Here is a 21,231-nt window from a genome sequence, read left to right as displayed (position 1 = left end):
CTCCATCCTGGTGTCTGATGCCCACAGGCAGAGGGAGTGGCTAGCACAATGGGGACCAAGGTGCTCCATCTGAAATCCTTAAGCAACAGTGTGCTGCTGACTGTTTAACTATCAGTTCTTTGAGAAAAAACCCTGATTCATTTTCTGTGGTATAAATACTCCTACCACAGCCAATGTCAAGTTGTCAGAGCTACATCGCTAAATATGAAGTTAGAAAGAGGGTGGCAAAGAGTTGACACAGCAGACCTGCTATCCTCTAAAAGGCCTGCTAACAAGGTTGGCTGTTGGCTGTCCCTGGGAATTTGGATTTCAGGAGCGCTCCCACCATTCCCTGATAAGAATGGCTCACTGTGCCTAAAGTGTTTGTACAAATGGTTTATGCTGAACATCTTGCTTTCCTTCTGGGAGTCTGGGCTTCTGGTACGTGCCAGGCAGAGCTTCACGACTGGTCCCCAGGAAAAGCCCTGGGTGCTGAGTCTCTAATGAGCATCCCTGGTGGACAACCCTTCACATGTGTTGTCACAGCTTGACTTAAGACTGGGGAAACGGAGCATGTCCTGTGTGACTCCACTGGGAGGAGGCTCTGGAAGCCAGTGCCTGGTTTCCTCCAGACTTCGTGCCATGCGTCTTTTACTTTTGCTGATTTTGCTTTGTATCCTCCTGCTGGAATGTCATAGCCATAAGTAGGACTCCTTGCTGAGTCCTGTGAGTCCTCCTTGACCTCTTTAGAGTCATCAAACCTGGAGGTGGTCTTGGGGAGCCTCCAACAGGGAAAGATGCACAGGAGCACCCCACTATGTAGCATCTCCACTCCACAAATATAATGAATGGAAAACCACCTCAAGGGCATAGACAATGGTAAAATGAAGTAAAATAATCAGGAAGTGGTGAATTCTGAGTATTCATTACTTTTGTTTTGAATATAATTTATTTCATTGTAAGTTTATATAGTATAATTGTTAATAATGGCCACGTTTAACAAATGCTCAAAGTCCTTGAAAATGCAGCAATCAGCTGTGGTGAGTGGCATGTGTACTCTGGCCCCCAGCCCACCACTAAGTAAGGATGACAGGTCCTGCTGTGAATTCTTAGTAAAGTGATGGTCCAGCTCTCCTGGCCTCCAAGCTCTGTGCATCTCCCTTGCAGTTGCCAGAGATCCAAACTTAGGGGAAGCTGCATCAATGAGCCTCAGGCTCTATTTCCCCAGAAAGTGAGACTCCACCCGCTTCCCCCATCAGGCCCTCTTTCCTGACCTCTGCATGAGGCAGCTCACCTCTGGACACGATGGTCAGCTTGGTCCCACTGGCCATGAACACAGGGTTGAGGTCGGAGATGGGGCTGGCGGTGATGATGTTCCCTCCAATGGACTAGGACAAGCAGAGAGTGCGTGAGAGCCTGCCCCGGGAAACTCCTGCTCACACAGCCGGCTCCCGGACACACTGAAGGTGGGGGACACCTACTGAAGGGAGAGCTCTGAGGTCCTCCTACCCCTGCAGACACAGGATCAGCACGGTGAGAACGTGGGCATTTAGGCATGCACAAAACCAACACCTGGGACTGGGTCCCAGCTCTGAAATTTACCCATTGGTAAACAAGGGTCAGCCCTTTTACATTTGTTTGCTTGATTGATTTCACCCAGACTTTTTCTGAAAGGGTTGAGGTGGTTTATCACAGAGGACATAGAGAGTTAGTAAAAGAGAAATGAAAGATAAAGATCAAGGAAAAAGAGGAGGAAGCCTTAAAGATAAACAATTTGTTCTCACTGAGCTTCCTTGGCAAAGAATATAAGGAGTATCAGACACAGGGTTCCCATAATTAGGAAACAGGAAGAAAACCACTTGCTCCAGGAAAAAAAACATCCTTCCTGGCAGCAGATTACATCGGAGCTGGGGGACTCAGTAGAGCTTCCTGGGTTTATGTCTCCTCATCCATACTCGGAAGAGGCAGGTGCGTGGGGTGGGGTGAGGGGATGAGAGGGGCCTGTTTTGCTTTGTTTTTTCGTTCTAATTTAAAACAACAACAAATTGGAATGGAAGGGCCAGCTTTCCTTCTGACACTATCAGTGGTTGTGAGACTCAGCACCAGGTGTGTGAGCCCATTTGCAAACTGGGAATTTGAGGACTGGTCTGAAGGCTGATTGAGAACAGTCAACAGTTGTGCCCCTCCCTTCTCTCAGGGGGTCTATCTCTGGTTCTCCCCCGGACTCTGAAAGGCAGTCCCCTGCCCTGTTTTGGCTTCTCCCTAACTTAGCTCTCATCCACCTGCTGGCAGCCTCAGTCAAGTTCAGGAAGAAGGGACAGGCCTCAGGAGTAAAGACTGAGTCACAGCTGGAGAGCTTCCCAGAATGGCCCGCAGGCCACCTCATCAGAAGCACCTGTGGGGTTTGGTAAACATCTGCTCCCTAGGCTCCATCCCAGACCTGCTGGCAGAATCTCTGAGGATTGGATCCAGGAATCTGCATTTTTAACAAGCACCCCAGGCAATCCTAAGCGCTAAAGTTGGAGGCCCATGGGTTCTGCAGCAGAAGTCAGACCAGCAACCCCTGCATGCAGATGAAAATGCCTATCCTGGGCCCCCAAAGAGGGACTCACAGCCACAGACTTGACTTGCTTCCCGGCAAACCAGCGCAGCTGCTCCAGGACACCTCTGAACACCTCTACTTTGTGGGCAGGAAGCTTAGCAACTGCATCAAGCAGGGTCTTTTCCACGCAGCTCAAGCGGCAAGCGGCTCCAAAAGAGATACCTGGGAACACATGCTCAGGGTAACAGCTATCCCCATCACAGCTGGGAAAGCCCTTCCACACACAGCCCCTATGAAGCTTCACAGCAACCCAAGGAAGGCTGAACCAGGACTCACATCCTTATATGGATGAAGAAATTAAGGCCCAGAGAGGCCAAGTGACCTGTCCAATGCCATACAACTAATAAAAAGGCCAGGACTCAACCCCAGGCCCGTTGATCCTACAACCAGAATGTTCTTTTCTCTAAATCAGTGGTTCTCAACTCAATAAAGCAGATCTCTGAGGGTGAATCCTGGCATTTTTTAAAAAAGCACCCAAGAACCCCTCCCACATACTCCCAACTGCCATGAGCGATTCTAATGTGTAGCTAGGATTGAGAACAACTATTGAAAATCTCAAGCCCCTTGCCCACTCGCACCCCTTCACAGATGCTCAGGGGAGGAAAGCAGGGACGGGTGCCTGATTGCCGTGTGCAGGGTGGCTCCAGAAAAGGCAGGAAGCAGTGAGAGCCAGAGGGGAGGCTTTCCCAGTACCCACCACCCACCATGGGACCCACCTCCTGCACCCCAGCCCCTCTGTGGGCTCAGGAGAACCTCCCCTTACCCTCCGGTCCATGCTCCACTGAATTCAGCTCGGGGATCCAGGCTGGGCAGATGATCACAGGAAACAGCTGATTCTTAAACTTCATCTCAATGCCTCGAGAGAAATGAGAAGCCTCAAGTTATAGGTCCCAGTTCATTTGTTTGCCACCACTATACACAGGATGGAGGGCATATTCACAATTGTAACGTACTCTGAGGATGTCTGGGGATTGGGGGTGCAGGGGATGGGACGTGGGATTAAATGCAGTTTCCACACTCTCAGCCTGAAAGCGATGTCTTTCCCTCTCAAAAAAATCCCACCAGCATTCAAACTGGACAAACCTGAATTCATGTGTTTCTGTGTGTGCATGAGTGTATGTGTGTGTTTAATAACAATATCAGAAAACACAGGGCATTAAAATAAGTCAGGAACCCTTCTAAGCACTTCATATATTTTAATTCATTTAACTTTAACAATAACCCTGTGAAATACTGTCATTTCCTCTGTTTATAGATGAAGAAACTGAGGCACAGGGCGGTTGTTTTTTGCCCACATTACACAGCTAGAGTGGGCACATTTCAGCACTGGAGCAATTATTAGAGTTGGGATATAAAAATAATAATAACATGAAAGTCTAACATTCGGACAAAAATGGAAAATTGACTGAAAGAGATAACTTCATATCTGCCTCCCAGCCCCTGATAGCTGTCTGAGTTCTTAAGGTGCATGGCTTGGGGGGACCGCATGCCTGTGTCCAGTTTCTGTCCTTCCAGCAAAAGAAGTTAGAAACCCCTGTGAACAGACGTGCTCTGTTCCTCAGACCCATGAGCACAGCGCCGCTCCCAGCCCCGCCACAGGGCTATAGATGGAAGAGTTAGGAAAGAAACGTCTGCCTTGTCTCCACCTTCTCTCCTGCCGTGCCGTTGAGGGTCTCTGAAGGGTGGCCCGGCTCTGAGGAGTCTGGCCTGTTTGAATATTAGCTCATAGGATAAAGACTACAGATGGAGGCAGTGAATGGCCCATCCTGATAAGGGTCTCTCTACGCCAGCTTTCCCTGACATCAGGGCTGTAGGTGGGTACCCCGCGGGGGTGTGCAGAAGCAGGGAGTGGGAGCAGCTGTGGAGTGGTCTCAAGAAAATATTTCTACCTTGGAGTTTATAATATCTTTGTGAATTCCTTTCCCTTGGAATCTAACTGGGTCCAGACATCGTGTGACTCATGGCAAGGAACATGTCATACGTCAAAGGACCGCAAAGATTCTTCCAGCTGGTCATTCTCCGCCTTGACTCATGCTACCTTGGGCCCTCGGGCCATGGCCACGCTGATCAGCATGATCACATCACCTGAGGCACATCTCACAGGCCACTCTGCCATCCCAATGTGTCAAACTGCAGAAGGGGACTCTGTACTGCACCTGAGCTCACCAAGGGGCCCAGCTCTGCACTCTGCTAGCACGGACCTGAGTCAGGCCCTCCTGTCTGTGGCTGCAGATCCAACCAGAACCCAGAGCTCAGGGGCTCCTTCCAGAGCCAGAGCCTGGAGACCCCCCACAAGCTAGACTTGGCTGCTTAAAAGCATGTCAAGTCCCCTCAGACCAGGGGTCCTCTGTGGCAGACCTCGGCTGTGCTACGATTCTTCCCTTGGATCCTCAGTTGTTTTGGGGCCCAGCCAAGTGGAAACTGGCCAAGCTGGGTTTAGAAATGGATGGAGATTAGCAGGGACCTGGGCACCTCTGCTCCTGTGTCTTCAAGCACCAGGGCCGAGAGCCATCATCTTGAGTCTCCTCGACTCCTCACATATCGTGGGCCTCATGTCACAGCTGGTGGCACCACAGAGCAGGTGGCCACGGTCACAGGCAACATGAGCACAGCCACAAGTCCCCTGCCTTACCACACCACCCCCAGAAAAAGGGGGATGGGCAAGGGAGTGACATTTATGGAACCCCAGTGTCTGTCAGGCACCAGCCCAGACCTTTGACCTACATGGCCTCCTCCTTCCTCAGGCTGGGAGACACTCAGGGAAGGAGTCTTGTCCAGGTGACCTGGAGACACCAGCTCTCCCGGAGGACCTGGCCCATGGCTGGCTCTCTGAAAGGTTTATGGAGAACAGCCAGCAAGGGTCTCGGTTAGCACTCAGAACAACCATTTGAGGGGGTATTGCTACCTCCACATATGAAATGGGGAAGAGGAGACAGAGGAGGAGAAGTCCATTTTCTGAGGACTCAGCTGCCAGGGCAGAACCGGGCAGACGGGCCCTTACCGATCTCCGTGTTCCCCACCACCAGCTTGGCCTCGGGGTGCTGTGCTTTGAGGTCCAGCAGCTCCTTCAGGGTCGAGGCCTGGATCCAGGTCACACGCTCCCCTTCAAAGCGCAGCTGCTTCTGCGGAATGTCTTTCAGCCTCTGGAAGAGGTCGTTTTCTTACTGTGCTGCCTCCGCCTTCCCACTGCCGTTCCCAGGGCTGCTGCTCTGAGTTTGCCACGGGATCAACTCTGCCACTGACTTGTTTAATACTGAATTCAGGATGAAAATGCACGTCAGGGCAGAAGCACCGGGAAACACTGTGCATGGCAGCAGGAAGTACGCTGCAGCTGTTTTATAGATGTCATTTCACTTAGTCTTTAGAAGGCCTCAGTGAAGGGGGCACCGTTAGCTGCATCTTTTACAGGCGAAGGATGAGCCTGAGACTCAAGGTTATGGGACCTGCCAAAGGTCACCTGCCACAAGGTGACTTGACCTGTCCCACACTGTTTCCAGGAGGTGCGAGAGGAGACGCAAGGCAGGAAAGAAGGGGTGTCAGAAGGGAATACAGTGGAGGGCTGGGTCTAGTGCACGAATGGTGATGCAGGACTAGGAGACAACCCCCACCTCCCTGAGCCAAAGTGTCGGTTTTTCCAAGGTTCCACAATCCAGAGAAAGATATTCCAGCAGCCTGCTGCAAAGCCACTCTCTCTGGCCCACTGAAAGCAGTCTGTGTGTGCGCACCAGCGCCTGAGAAATCTACACTTGAAAAGCTCTGAGTGGCTTATTTTTTGTCAGTGTCCTTTGAACACAGCTCTCTTTGCTTGTTTGTTTGTTTATTTGCTTAAAAAATGGACTGCTTACAGAGAGGAGAGTGGGTTGCTTGAGGGTTATACATTAGATTTAGCCAGGAGGTCAGCAAATCCTCCTGGAGCTCCTGTTGCTGGACATGGTGTACCAGAGAGACCCACTGCCTGTCCTCAGAGTGTCACGTGTGAGGAGAGGAGGGTGGGTCCCTGTGGGAGAATGTGGCACAGGCTCTGAGAAAGGAAGGGAAACTCAGGCTGAAATCTACAGGACAAGGAGGACCCAAAGGTCCCAGCAGAAATGAAATAAAGCAGGTCTCCAAGGAGCTCCAGGGGCATCACCTACCAGCAACTCTGGGGGGAAGATGGGCTCCTGGGTGGGGTCCAGGGGCATGAACTCCTCGGGGTTGAATAAAGATGGCGAGAGAGTGACCTGCTGGAGAAGGGAACATATGAGTGGTATGCCGTCCCTTCCTTTAAAATGCCCCATAGGACCAGCCCAGCCCTTTGTCCAGGTGAGCTCGGCCACAGCCCCCAGCAGGCTGATGGAAGGGCAGGTAGCTCCTGGGAAGCAAGGACAAGGAGGTCTTGCCAGAGGACCCAGGGGTAACGTGCACACTCACTGCCCTCGTGGTCTGGCCTAACCAGTTCCTCTCCCAGCCCCCACTGCCCAGAGTGTGGAGGGGGCCCACCCGCTGCTTTAATCTGAGGTGGGCCCCCAGGCTTCTGGGCAGAGAAGGACCCACCTACCTTGTGGTTATTCTGGTTCATGCAGCAGTTTGGGTTGTTCTCATTTCCTCCACAGCATCCACCATCCTAGAGAGATGACCAACACTCACACAGAGATATCTGCAAAGAGTTCTCACAGAAGCCAGAGAACCGAGATTATTACTATCAGATGAAATCAGGGTGTGACACCTGTCCCTGCACCAAGGGGAACAGCAGCTACCTCTGCCCCCTCCCACTCACCTCTGCTTACAGGTAAGGCCTCTGCTTTAACTACTTTCTCTCACTTAATTAATACAGATGAGATAATGTGAGAATAAACAAACAGGCCTCTCCTGGAAGCTGCAGGGAAATTCAATTTTAAGAAACTTTGTCTGTAAAAGCTAGATCTTATTTTACCAAAGCACCTCTTTGTGCGCCCTTTCCCTCTTCAGTACCACTTCCTGAGGAAGCCCCCACAAGAGAAATCCCCTTCAGTTTTCTCAGCACTCAAGAGCCTCCATTTCTAGACCAGTCAAGGTCTACGGGGAATGCCTCGGCACCTCCCAGGCTGGGGTCTTTGTGGGACTCCTGCTAAAGGGGTCCAAGACCAGATCTGGGCCCAGAGATGAGGCCAGCCCCTGTGCCTGATGGCACTTTTTCGGCACTTCTTGCCAGAAAGCTCACCCTCCATTCCTCACTGTGGGCCTGATCTGGAGGAAGGGTACAGGTCTGATGACCCATTGCCTACGGGGAAAGGACTCGCTCAGGACCTCTTGGGGTGCCAGTGACAGAGCACGGAATAGAGCCCCGACTGCTACCTCCTAGAACCAATGCACTGAAGGTGGGGAAAGGGTGTGTCCATCTGCCTGATCTGCCCCAAGGAGGCAGGAGTCTCAGCTCAGGGCCTCAGAAGAACTACAGAATCGTAGGGTTGTGCCAAGAGGCAAAAGTGGGGAAAACTCTCAGGCACAGACCCAGACACATTTCCGGGGCAGTCAGATCCTGGGGGAGGAGGCTGGGGATGGCCCTTTCAGACAGGAATCACGGGACACACCATGCATGCTGACAGTTCCCAAAGAGTGAGTCACAGCCCACCGGTTTTCCCAAGGAAGTTCTCAGAGGGCCAAGGAGGCCAAAGGTGTGGCCTTTGAGAACCTGAAAGCTCTGTCAGACTTGCTGCAGCCCCTGAACATGCTGCCCTGCGGGCAGACCCCTCCTGCATTCACTGCCTGACCTTTGGAGCTGCTCTATCTATTCAGGACCTCCCCACCACCACCTTGACCTCTGCCTCTGTATCTGGACGGAAAGGAAGAGAGAGAGGCTCCTATAGTGCCTCTTCCCATCCCTCTTTCTGGAGAGGGAGTAACGTGAAGGGATTACCAGGCCCTGCATACAGTAAGACGACAGCCTCACTCGCCCAGTCCTTGTGGGGATGGATGCATATTTTCCAGATAATTAAAGTACCAGCACATTCTTACATGAATCTTTTTTCTTGATAATTCACTGATAGGTTCATGACATAAGTTATTGGGATGTGCAATAATGTGTCACCGCCCTCAAGGCTGACAGAGGTTGGAGAAGGCTGGGTTTTTCCCTCGAGAGATTTCCACTTTTCTCCGATGGCAAAAACTACAGGGCTTGTGCGTTTCCTTCCTTGCTGCTCGATGGCTGTTGTCCTTTCTTGCTGTGAACAGGCCGCCTCCCCTTAGCAGACCCTCCTCACCCTTCTCTAGTGTGTGCTACGGCCATGAAAACTAGACAATTGAGTTTGTTAGAACTGTGCGTAAAGTAAGAGTTAAAAGGCTCTGAATAAAGGCCTTGAGGGCCCCCAGTGAGTAACATGCATGAGCTTCTGCGCACACACTGGGTGCCAGTCACTTTGGCTGCTGAGAGCACCCAGCTGTGCTCTGCATGCCAGGCAGCCACAGTGCGGGAGGTGCTGCCACACACTGGACTCAGGGACCATTTGACTGAGCTAAACTCTGACGCTCGGAAGGAGCATAACCGTCAGCTACACTCAAAAGCCCTTCTCTTTTGAGACTCTAGCAGGGCTGGTTAGACTGTATCTCTGAGAAGCCGCCTATGAAATAAATACATGGACAAGGTGAACAATTCCTGGCTCTCAGGGAAGCCTAAGCAAATATTGCATAACGGAAGAGATATACCAGCACCATAATTTATGCTGCCATTTATTTCAGCTGTGCCAGGTGTTGTTCTAAGGGCTTTACAAGAAATACTTCCCACAAACACTGTAAGGTAGGTATTATTATAATCTACATTTTAGAAACAAGGAAATTTGCTCAAGGTCATCCATCAATGAAGTGATGGGACGGCACTTGAACCCAGGTTTGCAGACACTAAATCTAAACTTTCAGTCACTTTCATTTAAATCCATACTTTCTGGTCCCTCCTCACCAACAGCATTTACCAGGGTGTGGTGTTTTCCATCCTTAGAAGCCCCATCTCCACCTCCACCCTTTTGGACTATTTGGACACAATACCCCTTTCGCACTGTACCCAACTCTAAAGGTCAGTAAAAGGCACGGGAGGCTGTGACTCTCCCGTCAACCCAGAATCAAATTGAGATGTGACAGTTTGGTTGGAGTCAGGATCAACTTGACCCACCTGGGGAACCAGGTAAAATCTGGGCAGATGAAGCCAGCCCTCTGCCCTCCTTCCCAGATGGCAGGTGTGTGTCTGTGTTATGTAACCAATGCTCATGCACCCCAGCTGTGGTTTCTCACTTAGAGTTCTATGAACGGTGCAGGGGTTCACAAACTGTCTGGAGATCTAATTACCAGTTTCATAAACCCAGGGGAGTGCCAACTGCAGAAAGCAACCAAGACAGGAAAAGAAGAGGGAGGTGAGTGCTGAGTCAGGCTGGTTTGCTGTTAAATGCCAGGTTCAGCACCTGTGCCATGGGCTGAGTGTGTCTGTCTCGCTCAGGAAGGCTGCCAAGCCCGGATGCCCTGCAGGAAGTTAACTCTTGGGCAGTGTGTTTCTTCTAGGAACCAGCTGTCCAGGACGTCCCTGGAAGGAAAGTCTCCATGCTATTGATGAGAACGTCCCCCGACATCCCAGAATAAGAATGGCAGAGTCCAACGCTCACGCCAGGCACCTGCAGCAGGAGGACTTGATCACTGGCCATCTTATCTTTCTTCTCTGTAACATAGAGGCCCTTGGCATCCCTCCCAACTGTGATCCCTGAGTGTTGCTGCCTCAGGAGCAGGGCCACTGCTGTCCTGGGGCCCCCACATACCTTGGCGAAGGTCCGGAAGCCCTGGAGGATGGGTCTGTAGCCTGTACAGCGGCACAGGTTTCCTGTGGGCCAAGGAAAAAGCTGTAATGTCAATGCAGCCCCAGGGCAGGTAAGGGGTCTGTGGCTTTGCTCCCAGCTCAGATAGATGCTCTCTTTACATATTCTGTTTTCTCTGCTCAGAATGGCCCTTCCTCCTGCTTACATCTCTGACTTCAAAACATCTACCACTCCTTCCAGGAAGCCTCCCTAGAATGCCTAGACTGAATCAAGTACCCCTCCTAAGTGCTCCCATGGTCCCTAGTCATAGATTTATCAAACTACATTGTAAACTCTCTTCCCCTTCACAGTACAAATTCCTTGAGAGTAGGGGCTGAGTCTTTCATCCCTGTGTCCCTTGTACCTTTTAGAGTGACTGACATACGATAGGACTGAATATAACTGATTGCATAAATGATGGATTGAAACGATGAATGGATGGGGAGCCTTCTCCATTCAATGCAGAGAAACAGACACCAGGTCCAGACACCTGAGCCCATTCACAGAAGGCAAATTGGGTAGCCAGTCCCTGCCTGAGGCTCAGAATCCCAGCCACCTTCTTCATATATGGCCTTCGCCCTGCAGAATCCTGTTCTGGGGAAAGCTGCAGGGGAAGGAAGCCGTGTCACTTAAATAGGTTGTCTGTTTGCTTGGTTTTTAATTGAAGTGCAGTTGATTTAAAATGTTGTGTTAGTTTCTGGTGTACAGCATGGATGGACTTGGAAGGCATTATGCTAAGTGAAACAAGTCAGACAGAGAAAGACAAATACTGTAAGATATCACTTACATGTGGAATCTAAAAAAATACAACAAATTAGTGAATATAACAGAAAAGAAACACTCAGAGATGTTGAGAAGGAACTAGTGGTTACCAGGGGGGAGAGGGAAGGAGGAGGGGCAAGACAGAGATGGAGGATTAAGAGGTACAAGCTATCAGGTATAAAATAAGCTACAAGGATGTATTGTACAGCATGGGGAATATAGTCAATGTTTTATAATAACTAGAAATGGAGCATAACCCTTAAAAATTGTGAATTGCTATATTGCATACCTGTAACATATAATATTGTACATCAATTACACTTTAATTTTTAAAATATGATATTGCAATATAAATACATAAATAAATAAAGTTTAAAAAATTTTTTTAATAGGAAAGGGCCAGCCTTCCAATAAATCTTAGCCACTGTGCTGGGATGGCCCAAGCCTTTCCCTCAGAGGGCAGTGCCTCAAACCCCTAGTCCACTCCTAGCTTCCACTCTGGCCCTGCCTGCCCTCCTCAGAGCCCCACTTGCCACCCCACCTCCTGGGCTGGGCCTCAGGGCCCGTACCTTGGAAGGCATCCTCGATCTCCTCAACAGTGGGCTCGGGCTGATTCCGAAGTAGCGTGTACATGCTCATGACGATGCCGGGGGTGCAGAACCCGCACTGGGAGCCATGGCTTTTGGCAATTCTCTCCTAAAAGGGACAGACAATGTAGACATCTGTTTTGGCAGAACCCCTTGAAGGCTCCCTACATGGCTCAGCTGAAACCAGTCCTGCTGACAGGCAGTGTAGTGTAGCAGTCACTGCACAGTCAAATCCTACTGCTGCCACTTACCAACTGCGCCCTCCGCCAGGTTCCCAAGCCTCCCTAAGCTTTGTCTGTAGGATCGTCCTAGCATTTGTGTCTAGAGCTGTGCTGAGGCTCCAATGAGATTATTCATACAAAACTCTTAACATCATGCCTGGCATAGAGCAGGGAGTCGACCAACAGTAGTTATTAATAGGAAAGCCCCCCTCAAAGAACAGCGACTATTAGGGCCAGTCCCTTCACTAAACAGACGCAGAAGCAGGCCTAGAGGTTTAACAGGTTTATGCAAGATCACACAAGGTGAAGGCGAGAGCTGCGCCAGGCTCCTTTCACTGCACTACCCCACAAGATGAAATCAACCAAATGAATGCATTATATTTCAAATTAGAATGCTACTGTATTGTCCAATCAAGACATAAGATCTGGGAAATGTGTCATGTAGAATTTGTGCTTTCATTGAATGTCACAGAATTCTCATTCAACCCTGCAAGGTTACAAGGAGAGTCTCCTCATCCATACTATTCTTCAGTCCCTTGGGAATCTCTCTTGGTGCTTATGTTAAGCAAAATTGCTAGAATGTTGTATTCCCAGTGCCAGGTATATACAGTTGTTCATTTGACAAATATTTACTGAGAACTTATTACATGCCAGCTGTGGTGAAGACACTGGGGCTGGAGAGTGAAGGAGACAAGGTCCCAGGTCTCATGAAGCTCGTATCCTAGTAGGGGAGATACTGACAAAAATGTAAAGTGGAGGTCAGTGCTATGTAGAGAATTAGTACAAGACGACATGACTCAGAGTTACTTGTACCTATTCGGAGTGGTCAGAAATGGCCACTCTGAAAATATGACCTTAAAATCTAAGTTAATAATGTGATTTGGAACAGGAAACAGTGTATCCCAGGAAGAGGGAAGAGCAGGTGCAAAGGCTCTGAGCACCAACAGTGGAAGAGCCTGGTGTGCTAAAGCCACTGAGAGGCCAGGGTGGGTGGAGTCCCTGGGAGAGAGATGCCGCCAGCTGGGAGAAGGGGCAGCAGCCAGACCGTGCTGCCTGTCATAGGCCAGGGTTAGGAGCCCAGATTTTTACTCTGGGTGTGAAGATGGGAGTCTTTTAGGGGAATTTCAGGACTTGATGTAATCTAATTTGCGTTTTTAAACAATCACTCTAGCTGCTGGGAGTGGGTTGTGGGGTAAGAGAAGAAACAGGGGACCAGGACACTGAAGTGGCCCAGGCAAGAGGGGGTGGTGGCTGTGACCAAGCAGCAATAGGGGAAGCTGAGAAAAACATGGAGGTTTCACTGCAGGTTTTGGAGGAAGAGGAGATGCTACTTCTGGATGGATTGGGTGTGGTATCTGAGAGAAAGTGACACAGATGACTCCTATAATTTTGTCTTGAGCAGTTGGGTGAATGCCTTTGCCATTGACTCAGAAGGAGGAACAATGGGAAGAAGGAAGGTTGGGGGAATAGGGTTTTGTTAAGTTGGAGATTAGACGTCCATCTAGTGATGTCTAGTAGGCAGCTGGAAATAGGAGTCTGACCTCTGAAGAGAGGTCAAAGCTGAAGAAAGAAATATGGGTGCCTTCACATGTGGATGGTTATTAAACTCACCTGGGGAGAGTGTGAAGATGGGGAAGTGAAGGGGCTCAGGCCAGATCCCTGGGGTGCTGCAGCGATTAGGGACTGAGCAGAGGAGCCGCCGCACACAGTGCAAGCATGGAGATGGGAGGAAGGAAGGGAAGTGTAGTGTCACAGGAACCAAGAGAAAAACGTAAATGGACAAGGCCAAGTGTAGTCTGGCCCTACAGCTTATATGGAGCCAAAAGAAGTGGATCAGGAATAAGGATCTGCACCACTGGAAACGGAGGGTTTTCGCCTGATTATAGGAGTATGATCTCAGCATTTAAAAGTTTCATTCGTTCATCTATTTGTTTCAAAGAAAACTACAAGCCCTCATTAATCCTCTCATACTTGCTGCAGGTTGGACAATTTTAGTAATTTGCCCTTTTCCTGCCTAGGAAGCAAAGTCACAGAGATGAAGGAATCCCACCCCACCCTGCTCTGACCCCCTGCAACTGGTCCAAGATGCTCCCTCAGAGACGTATAATTAGCTGGCTCAACCGTGGCCCAGGCTCCAGGATGCACGTGAGTGGCCCAAGGGAGGCATGATCTGAATGGCATGTCTCCTCAAATGGTCAAGGGAAGATTAAGAAAAGGGCCTGGCTCAGGCACCTTCTGTGACTGTAATCTCTCGTGACCTCCTGCCTTGGTTTCCCTAAACAAGAAGCACAGCAAACAGTGCCCTTCCCTTCCCACAGTGCTCTGTTCCCATGTGGGCTCCATTCCACCTTCTCTCCAAGCATCATTTCTCTCTCCATGAACCCCTCAGACTACTGCCCACTCTTCCCCGAAACATTCCCGATTTCAATCCCTCCTTAGGTGCTTGAAACCATCAGAGAGAAAGCCTTGATTAGACACCCGGGTGTCTCTTTTCTCTGACTCAGCCCTGGCTGAGCTCACGTTTGTATGATCTGTGGGTGGGAGGTAACAGGGGCAATGGAATTACCATGGGAGGGAGCAGGGAGTCAGTGGGCTTTTATCAAGGGGCACAGAGCTTTTGGAATCGTCCATCTGAGAAGGCAGGGGTTTCCTAAGCCCACCTGGGCACAAGGAGAGGAAGTGCCCCTGCCCCTCCTCCCTCCAGCTCTCGCACAGCTGGACTTCCCAGCCACCAGATTCAGTTCACCTCTTGGTTCCCTCAGAGCCATGCAATGTTACATCCACCAGGCCACAGGAGGGGGCTTCGGGTTCAGGTGCCTCCTCTTTCTCCCTCACAGCCACCACCATCCCTATGCCCACCCACAAGGAGATGGAGAGGTGGTCAAGCCAGAATGCCTCCGTTGCCCAGGCAGTGACACTCAGCCCAACAACCCAGAACAAGTCTGCAGCCTTGGTAAGAGCCTCCGGTTACCTGGACAGGATGCAGCCTCGTCTTGGTGCTTCCTATTCCTTCCACGGTTGTCACGGCAATATGGTGTAAGGAGCAGATGGGAGCAAGGCAGGCATTGGCAGAAAAGTGGCTGGAACCCCAGATTAAGGTCGTTTCATTGTCCTCTCAGGTCATCAGAGCAGACCTGAGTGCAGGGCTTGGGAGATCTGTAATGCTTTGTGTCATTTCTCTTCACTCTACATCATGGTCTTGTCTTTTCCACAGGTGTCCTCACCTCTCCACCCAAGGCTCAGGGCCCGAACTCCTTCAGGGTCCTCTGGGATCAGGCATCAGTGCACCTAGGCATTTGAGCTGGAACACTGGAGCCAGCATCAATTTCAGCTGCCTCTTCCTTAGCCCCACCCTGGAGGCTGAGTAAAGAGGAAGATTCTGGCAGTTTCCAGGCCCAGCACGTGTTCCTCTCTCTGCTGGGCCCTTCCTTAGCCTCCTTAATTTCAGAATTTCCTGTCACTTTTGCTTCCCTGCTTTCACCCACCTCCATTTCTCCCCTTCCTCTGCAGGGAAGTGGAGAGGAAAATCCAGAGGTGACATTAAACACCAGCCCCTTAGAGCTTCCCCACATCCACCCCTTTACTCATCAGTCATTCAGTCATACATACAGCCAACGTGAGTTACTGAATACCAACCATAAGCCAGGCACCCTGCCAAGGGCTGAGGAAGTAAAGGTGAGTAAGACGAAGTCTCGGTCCTTTGATAGCTGGCCTTCAATTCAAGAAAATAGAAGCCAGTGTGAAGATGCAGTTTAAATATCTTATAGTAACTGCTTCAGGAGGGCTGTGCACAGTGCACTACAGGGCTAGCACAGACAAGGTGCATCTAACCCAATCTGGGAAGTCAAGGAAGGCTTCCTGGAGGAGGGGATATTTTGCTCAGTCCTAAAAAACTATTAAGAGTTAGCCAGCTAGAGAAATCCTGGAAGAAAAGACATCCAAGACAAGAAACAGCTTATGCAAAGATCAAGAAATGAGTGGGTATGGAGCATCAGTAGTTCACCAATGCTTATGCATGAATGGAGTGCAGGGTCCATGAAGAGAAAGAAAACTGGAAAGGGGAGGCAAATTGCAGGGCCTCATGTGTTGAGCAAAAAGATTGGACTTTAATTTGGGGGCAATGGGGGCCAACTGAAGGATTTCACAGGATGTGGAATGAGTCTGCATTTTAGAAAAGTCATTTTATCAGCAGTTCAGAGTCTTGTCTATATTTATAAGTCAGGAAGATACTTCCCAAGATGTCATTCTATAATGTGCTTGTCCATGATCAGAGCCTGCTCAGAAACGCAGGGGCTCACCCACACGTGTGCACACACACACATGCACACCCAATCAAAAGCTGATCCCTGCACCCTAGTCCTCACAAGGGCAATCCACCTGCAGGCAAAGGATACACGATCTTGTCCTGCAGACGATCATACTTGGAAAGCATCACCGTGCAAGCCCCACAGCCCCCTTCTCCACAGCCCAGCTTGGTTCCTCTCAGCCCCACTGGATGGTCAAGATTAAGGAACATGAGCACAGAGGAAAGACTCTTTGCTAGGCTGCTGAGAAACGAATGGGCTTACCTGTGAGTGCAGAGCCATCCGTCCACACACAGGTTCAGGCTCCTCGACCCAGGAGGCAGCAGACCCAGGTGCCCTTCCGTTTAGAGAGGCTTTCTGTCCCTGGGGAGGCAGGACATGCGGCCAGCCCCACTGGACAGAGAGAAAAGGCATCCGCACCCAAGTCTCATCCCCTTGGACTGGAGTTCTATTCCTCTCTAGTCCTGGAGACTCTCCTTGGGATTGGGGTTTTCTAGGCGTGGTCTTACAGAGCCCCACCCCTGCGGTCTCACTGGGCAGGTGAATCAGGCATCCCAGAGACTGAGCGTGTGGGGCAGCCCTCATGTCCCCCAGCCCACGTGCAATGAAGCCATTCGGACCAGAATGAGCTGTTGATCTCTTCTGGGACTTGCTGAGTCCAGCCTTCCCCCCAAAACCTTTTGGGCTGATGAGGTCCAGGGAACAAAATTAGGGCTGGACTAGGGCTTTCTGAATCTCCAGCCCATATGATATGCGAATGGAATTAAAATGAAGATATATTTGAAGTCAGGAATCAATATTGGAGCCCTTTCTTACATAGACTTGGGGAAATGAAGACTCTGATACTTTGCATTTGAAAAATGCCTAACAAAGAGATAATTCTGGAGAACCGTAATTATGGCGGCCTCTTTCCCTGGGACACGTGGGCTCCTTTGCTGCTTTCCCCTCAGGTCCACAGGCCTCCAGACCATCCAGCTTCCTACTGAAGATGGAGGGAGCTGATGAAATTAACAGAGATAAAGATGAATGGATTTAGAGACAAAATGAATACTAATAATGACAGAGCATCTTATACTTGGAAAGCACTTATCCTTGGACCGGTTTCACTGACACACTAATCTGGTTAGCAGGTGGGGCATAAACCACCATTTCCTCATGTATTAAAAAAAAAAACTAAGACCCAAGACGTGGCATGAGCCCTGCAAGGTAACAGTCACTCCTGTTACCCTGAGTGTTAGGGCCCAAATGCAGTCATCTGACTCCAGACTGCCGCCTCTTTTAAAACACAGCTGAGGAGGGCTTACTAGATCCTGAGTGATTTTTTTTTCACTAGTCAGGACGTATAAGATCAGCAGTTCGGACCACTCTAGGGGCACACTGGAACAAATGGAAGGTGCCCAGAGCAGTCTGGAGGTCGCCTGCTGGCCAGGGGATCTTTCTGGAAGCCAGGGCAGAAGTTGAGCCCAGGGTCTTCTCTCTTGCCCGGAACTCCCACAGATGAACTCAGCACGGGCAGCAACAAGCCACGAGGCCTTCAGAGCTATACGCCAACTTTCTGGTTTGGATTTCATCTGAGATTTGTCCCTCAAACCAGCCAACCACTATGGTCAAGAATTTCTGAGGCTTTCCAGCCTTCAAAACTTTGTTAGAAAAATGAAATAGATGTTAACAATCCCTGAGAATGAGCCTCTCTTCCCAGACAGCCCAGGTAGATGGGCTGGAAATGGAGTTCCATGCAGTCCCCTGACCCCACTGAGCAATTCCACCTCTACAAAAACGCCATCAGGTCTGTGTTCTGTGAACCTCCAGACCTGCCCCCTCCAGGTCAAAAATCCAGGACGAAGTACATGACAGCCAGCCTCTCTCTGACAGGAGTCAAAAGAACCAGAGGGAAGGCCATGGAGTCCAGGCTTGCCTCCGTGGGTGTTGTTTGTTGTTCCCAAATACATCACCAGAAGGAGTCACCAGACACTCCGCTTCTGGGAGCGATGAGGGCTTGCTGACAGAGGTCAAGAGGAGCATTGGTCCACAACAGGCCCCCAGAGAGTTGCCAGTGTGGGAGGGAAGTTAAGAGTGTGGCTCTGGGCTTCAGTCCAGGTCTGCCAGCATGTGCCCAGAATACACGTGGGAGAGGAGTGTCTCATAACACGTCCAGCCTCACTTCCTCCTCCATCCAAGGGACGGCTGTGGGATCAGTGAGGTAACCTACGCACATCACCTTGAAATCCACCTCTATGTGGTCAGTTGCCATCAAAAGCTCCTATCTTTGCTGTTTTTTTTTTTTTTTTCTGGGGCCTCAGAATACTCTCCTACTTTGGAAAAACCAAAGGTATGGGGGTCTTATAGAAGCTCCACCCCAACACCGGGAGCAGAGCAGCACCCCAACCCCCTTGGGAGTCCCTCAGCCCAGGCTTCCCAGTGCCTGCCACTCCCACAGTGCAGGGTGCCTCTACACAGTTCCCACCTGAGGCACCCCTTTCCCAAGAAACACCCCTTCCCTGGACTTCCCCTCCCACTTGGCAGAGTTGGAAACGCTCCCTGGGAAGTCCATGTATGTGTTCACAGAGGTCTGCGGAGGCAGGGCCCACTCCTCCTGTGGGGAGGGATGACCATGAAGCTGGCCAGGGCTGATGAGGGCCTTACGGAGCCGTTTGTTCTACAGGCCCAGGACTAAACCTGAGTCTTAAATGCTAGAGACCTTGAAGAGTATCAAGAACAATATTCTTACTGGACAGCTGAGAATTTCAGAGTCCAAATGACTTCCCAAGTCACATAGCTGCCAAGTGACAGAGCTGCAACGAAAATGCAAGTGACCAGGGCCCTGGCCCAGGGCTCTTTCCTCAGCACTTCACGGCCCACAGACCAGTCACTAGCAAATGGCATAAGGCCCAGAGAATGACCCTCGGCTTCACCCCCACTCCAAAGTCAGGATACACTTTCTTCTCAGGTAGGCCAAAAGGGTTGTTTCTGGATCTGCATTTTTCTCCACCACCTATAAAAACAAAAACAAGTGAAAACTATATCATAGGTATATTCAGCCACTGTCTCATCCAAGAATTTGTCAAGTTAATGGGGACGTGCTAAACATATCACAAAAATGAAGGTATTTTTCTTGATAATTCTGTAAGATGAACACAGGAACTGCAAGCCAAACTGTGTACATGCTGACACTCTGTGATCCTAAATTTCGCATCAGTGCTCAGCTCCGGGCCCACCACAGAACCCAGAGGTGTTGCACCTGCCCTGCTGGATTGATCAAGGCAAAGTCCCTTTCAAATGGAGCGTGTCCTCTCATTTCCAGCTGCCAGATCACATCTGTGACCACCAGGGACAGCTGAGCACTGCAGCAAGCAGACCTCTGGCTGAGCCTCCTGGTGTGTTCACTCTCAGGCAGTAGACAGCAGTCTGTCGGCCTGTACTCATAGCGGAGTGTTGTATGTGTTGGGTTATCACACTCAGCAAGATTAACACAGGTTAGAAATGGAGGGGAAATCTCAAGCCAAAGTCCCGAACAGAATATTCAATAAGATGGAAAGGAGGTCTATAAAGTGCAGGGCCAGTTCCTGAAGGAAATCAGGGCCAGTTCCTGATGGAAATCATCAAACGAAATCTATGAAAATCTGTTTCACTTCTCCTTGTGCATCATCAAGGGTAAAAGAGTTTGGGTGATTGGGGTGGTCAAGGGGAGAGAAGGTGTGATAAGAGTTGGAAAGAGCAAAGGATGTGAAAGTGTCAGTCGTGGACATGCAGAGGCCATGCATGAGAGAGACAGCTTGCTTGAGGTGTCTAAATAACTCCCAAAAGACTGACTGCAGGAGGTGATGGGACCTCCATCAGAGTCTGTGTGAAGTGGACCTCCCAAATCTAAGGGCTGAGGAAGAGCAGCCAGACTGAGGAAAACACATCTCTTATGTCGTGAGACTTGCAATGGAAGGATCCCAGTGGTGGGAAGCCATCTTACACCGGCACCAATTAAATAAGAACTTTCTCACTACCCATTCCTCTCTGTCCCAAATTCAGACTGTGTTTGGCAACTTATAATTGCCCATAGAATTTTTTTATTGACTACGAGTAATCCAGGAGGTCATGAAACTACCAGAATTTACCCCTTGGAAGATAAAATTAATCTTCTTTTATGATTACACCTCACATGTCCAGCTTGTTCAAAGTCCTGATTACAAATTTCACACAAAGAGTCATTATAAATGCACAAAATAAAGATCCTTATTACTTTCCTCCCAGGTGGCAGGAAGAGCCTCTTTGCACACTACCTTCCCCTCATGTTGTTCCTTCCTCCTGTCCTGCTGCTGTCCTTTATCACATCACATCAGTTCCCTGCCCGGTGCCTTCAGTGACCTCCCACATACTCAAGGTAGCACCCAAGTTCTTTAGATTGTCTTTCAAGGCCCTTCAACGTGTCCCCAGTCTTCATTTTCAGCCTTTCCCCCTCCAACTTCCTTACCAAGCTGGTCTTCGTATTTCAGTGAAAATACAACATTTACCTTCTGATCCTAAGCCTTTGGCCACTCCATTCCTCTTCCACCTTCATCTTGACTTATCAGAAGACCCCAAACACTTCCCTAGTAAGGGCTTTCCATACCACCCCAGCCACAAGTGGTCCGACCTTCTTTGAATTCCTACAGAGAATGTCCACGTCACTCTCATGGCATGTCTGCAGCATTTGCCCCAGCAAACTCTGCCGAACCCTCTCCCAGCAGGATGCTCAAAGGAAATGGGTATTCCAAAGGAAAAGCACTGTGGGGAAGTGAGCTCAGGAAATTTGGGGTTAAGCAGATTGCTCTGGTAAAACTCAAGCATCAAAACATAATAACCATAATGGATTACAGCCCATTAAATAGAAATAAAACACATGAGTCCAAACTGATCATTAATAAATAAACAAGAAAATAAGTAGGGGAGAAGGGAAAGTTCTTCCTGACAGAGAAATGCCAATTTGTCCACATGGTTGGCCATCGTGTAATCAGC

At 49.9% G+C, this 21,231-nt stretch overlaps 1 protein-coding gene across 1 annotated transcript in view; it reads right to left on the bottom strand.

Annotated features, from left to right (window-relative positions):
• XDH (xanthine dehydrogenase) overlaps nt 1–19,668 on the bottom strand; it is a 51,668-nt gene extending 32,000 nt beyond the window's left edge. The window contains exons 1-12 of the mRNA XM_064494206.1: nt 19,630–19,668; nt 19,180–19,237; nt 16,336–16,432; nt 14,913–15,021; nt 11,703–11,829; nt 10,336–10,397; nt 7,119–7,184; nt 6,715–6,804; nt 5,583–5,724; nt 3,345–3,437; nt 2,592–2,743; nt 1,274–1,367 (exon numbers count right to left, since the gene is read on the bottom strand). Of these exons, the coding sequence (XP_064350276.1) occupies nt 1,274–1,367; nt 2,592–2,743; nt 3,345–3,437; nt 5,583–5,724; nt 6,715–6,804; nt 7,119–7,184; nt 10,336–10,397; nt 11,703–11,829; nt 14,913–15,021; nt 16,336–16,432; nt 19,180–19,237; nt 19,630–19,668 (1,129 nt within the window). The remainder of the gene's footprint in view (nt 1–1,273; nt 1,368–2,591; nt 2,744–3,344; nt 3,438–5,582; nt 5,725–6,714; nt 6,805–7,118; nt 7,185–10,335; nt 10,398–11,702; nt 11,830–14,912; nt 15,022–16,335; nt 16,433–19,179; nt 19,238–19,629) is intronic.
• Nucleotides 19,669–21,231: the final 1,563 nt, after the last annotated feature.

Source organism: Camelus dromedarius, chromosome 15 (genome assembly GCF_036321535.1).
Source record: "Camelus dromedarius isolate mCamDro1 chromosome 15, mCamDro1.pat, whole genome shotgun sequence".
In the NCBI taxonomy this organism is placed as follows: domain Eukaryota; kingdom Metazoa; phylum Chordata; class Mammalia; order Artiodactyla; family Camelidae; genus Camelus; species Camelus dromedarius.
This window is presented reverse-complemented; position numbering and strand designations above follow the sequence as displayed.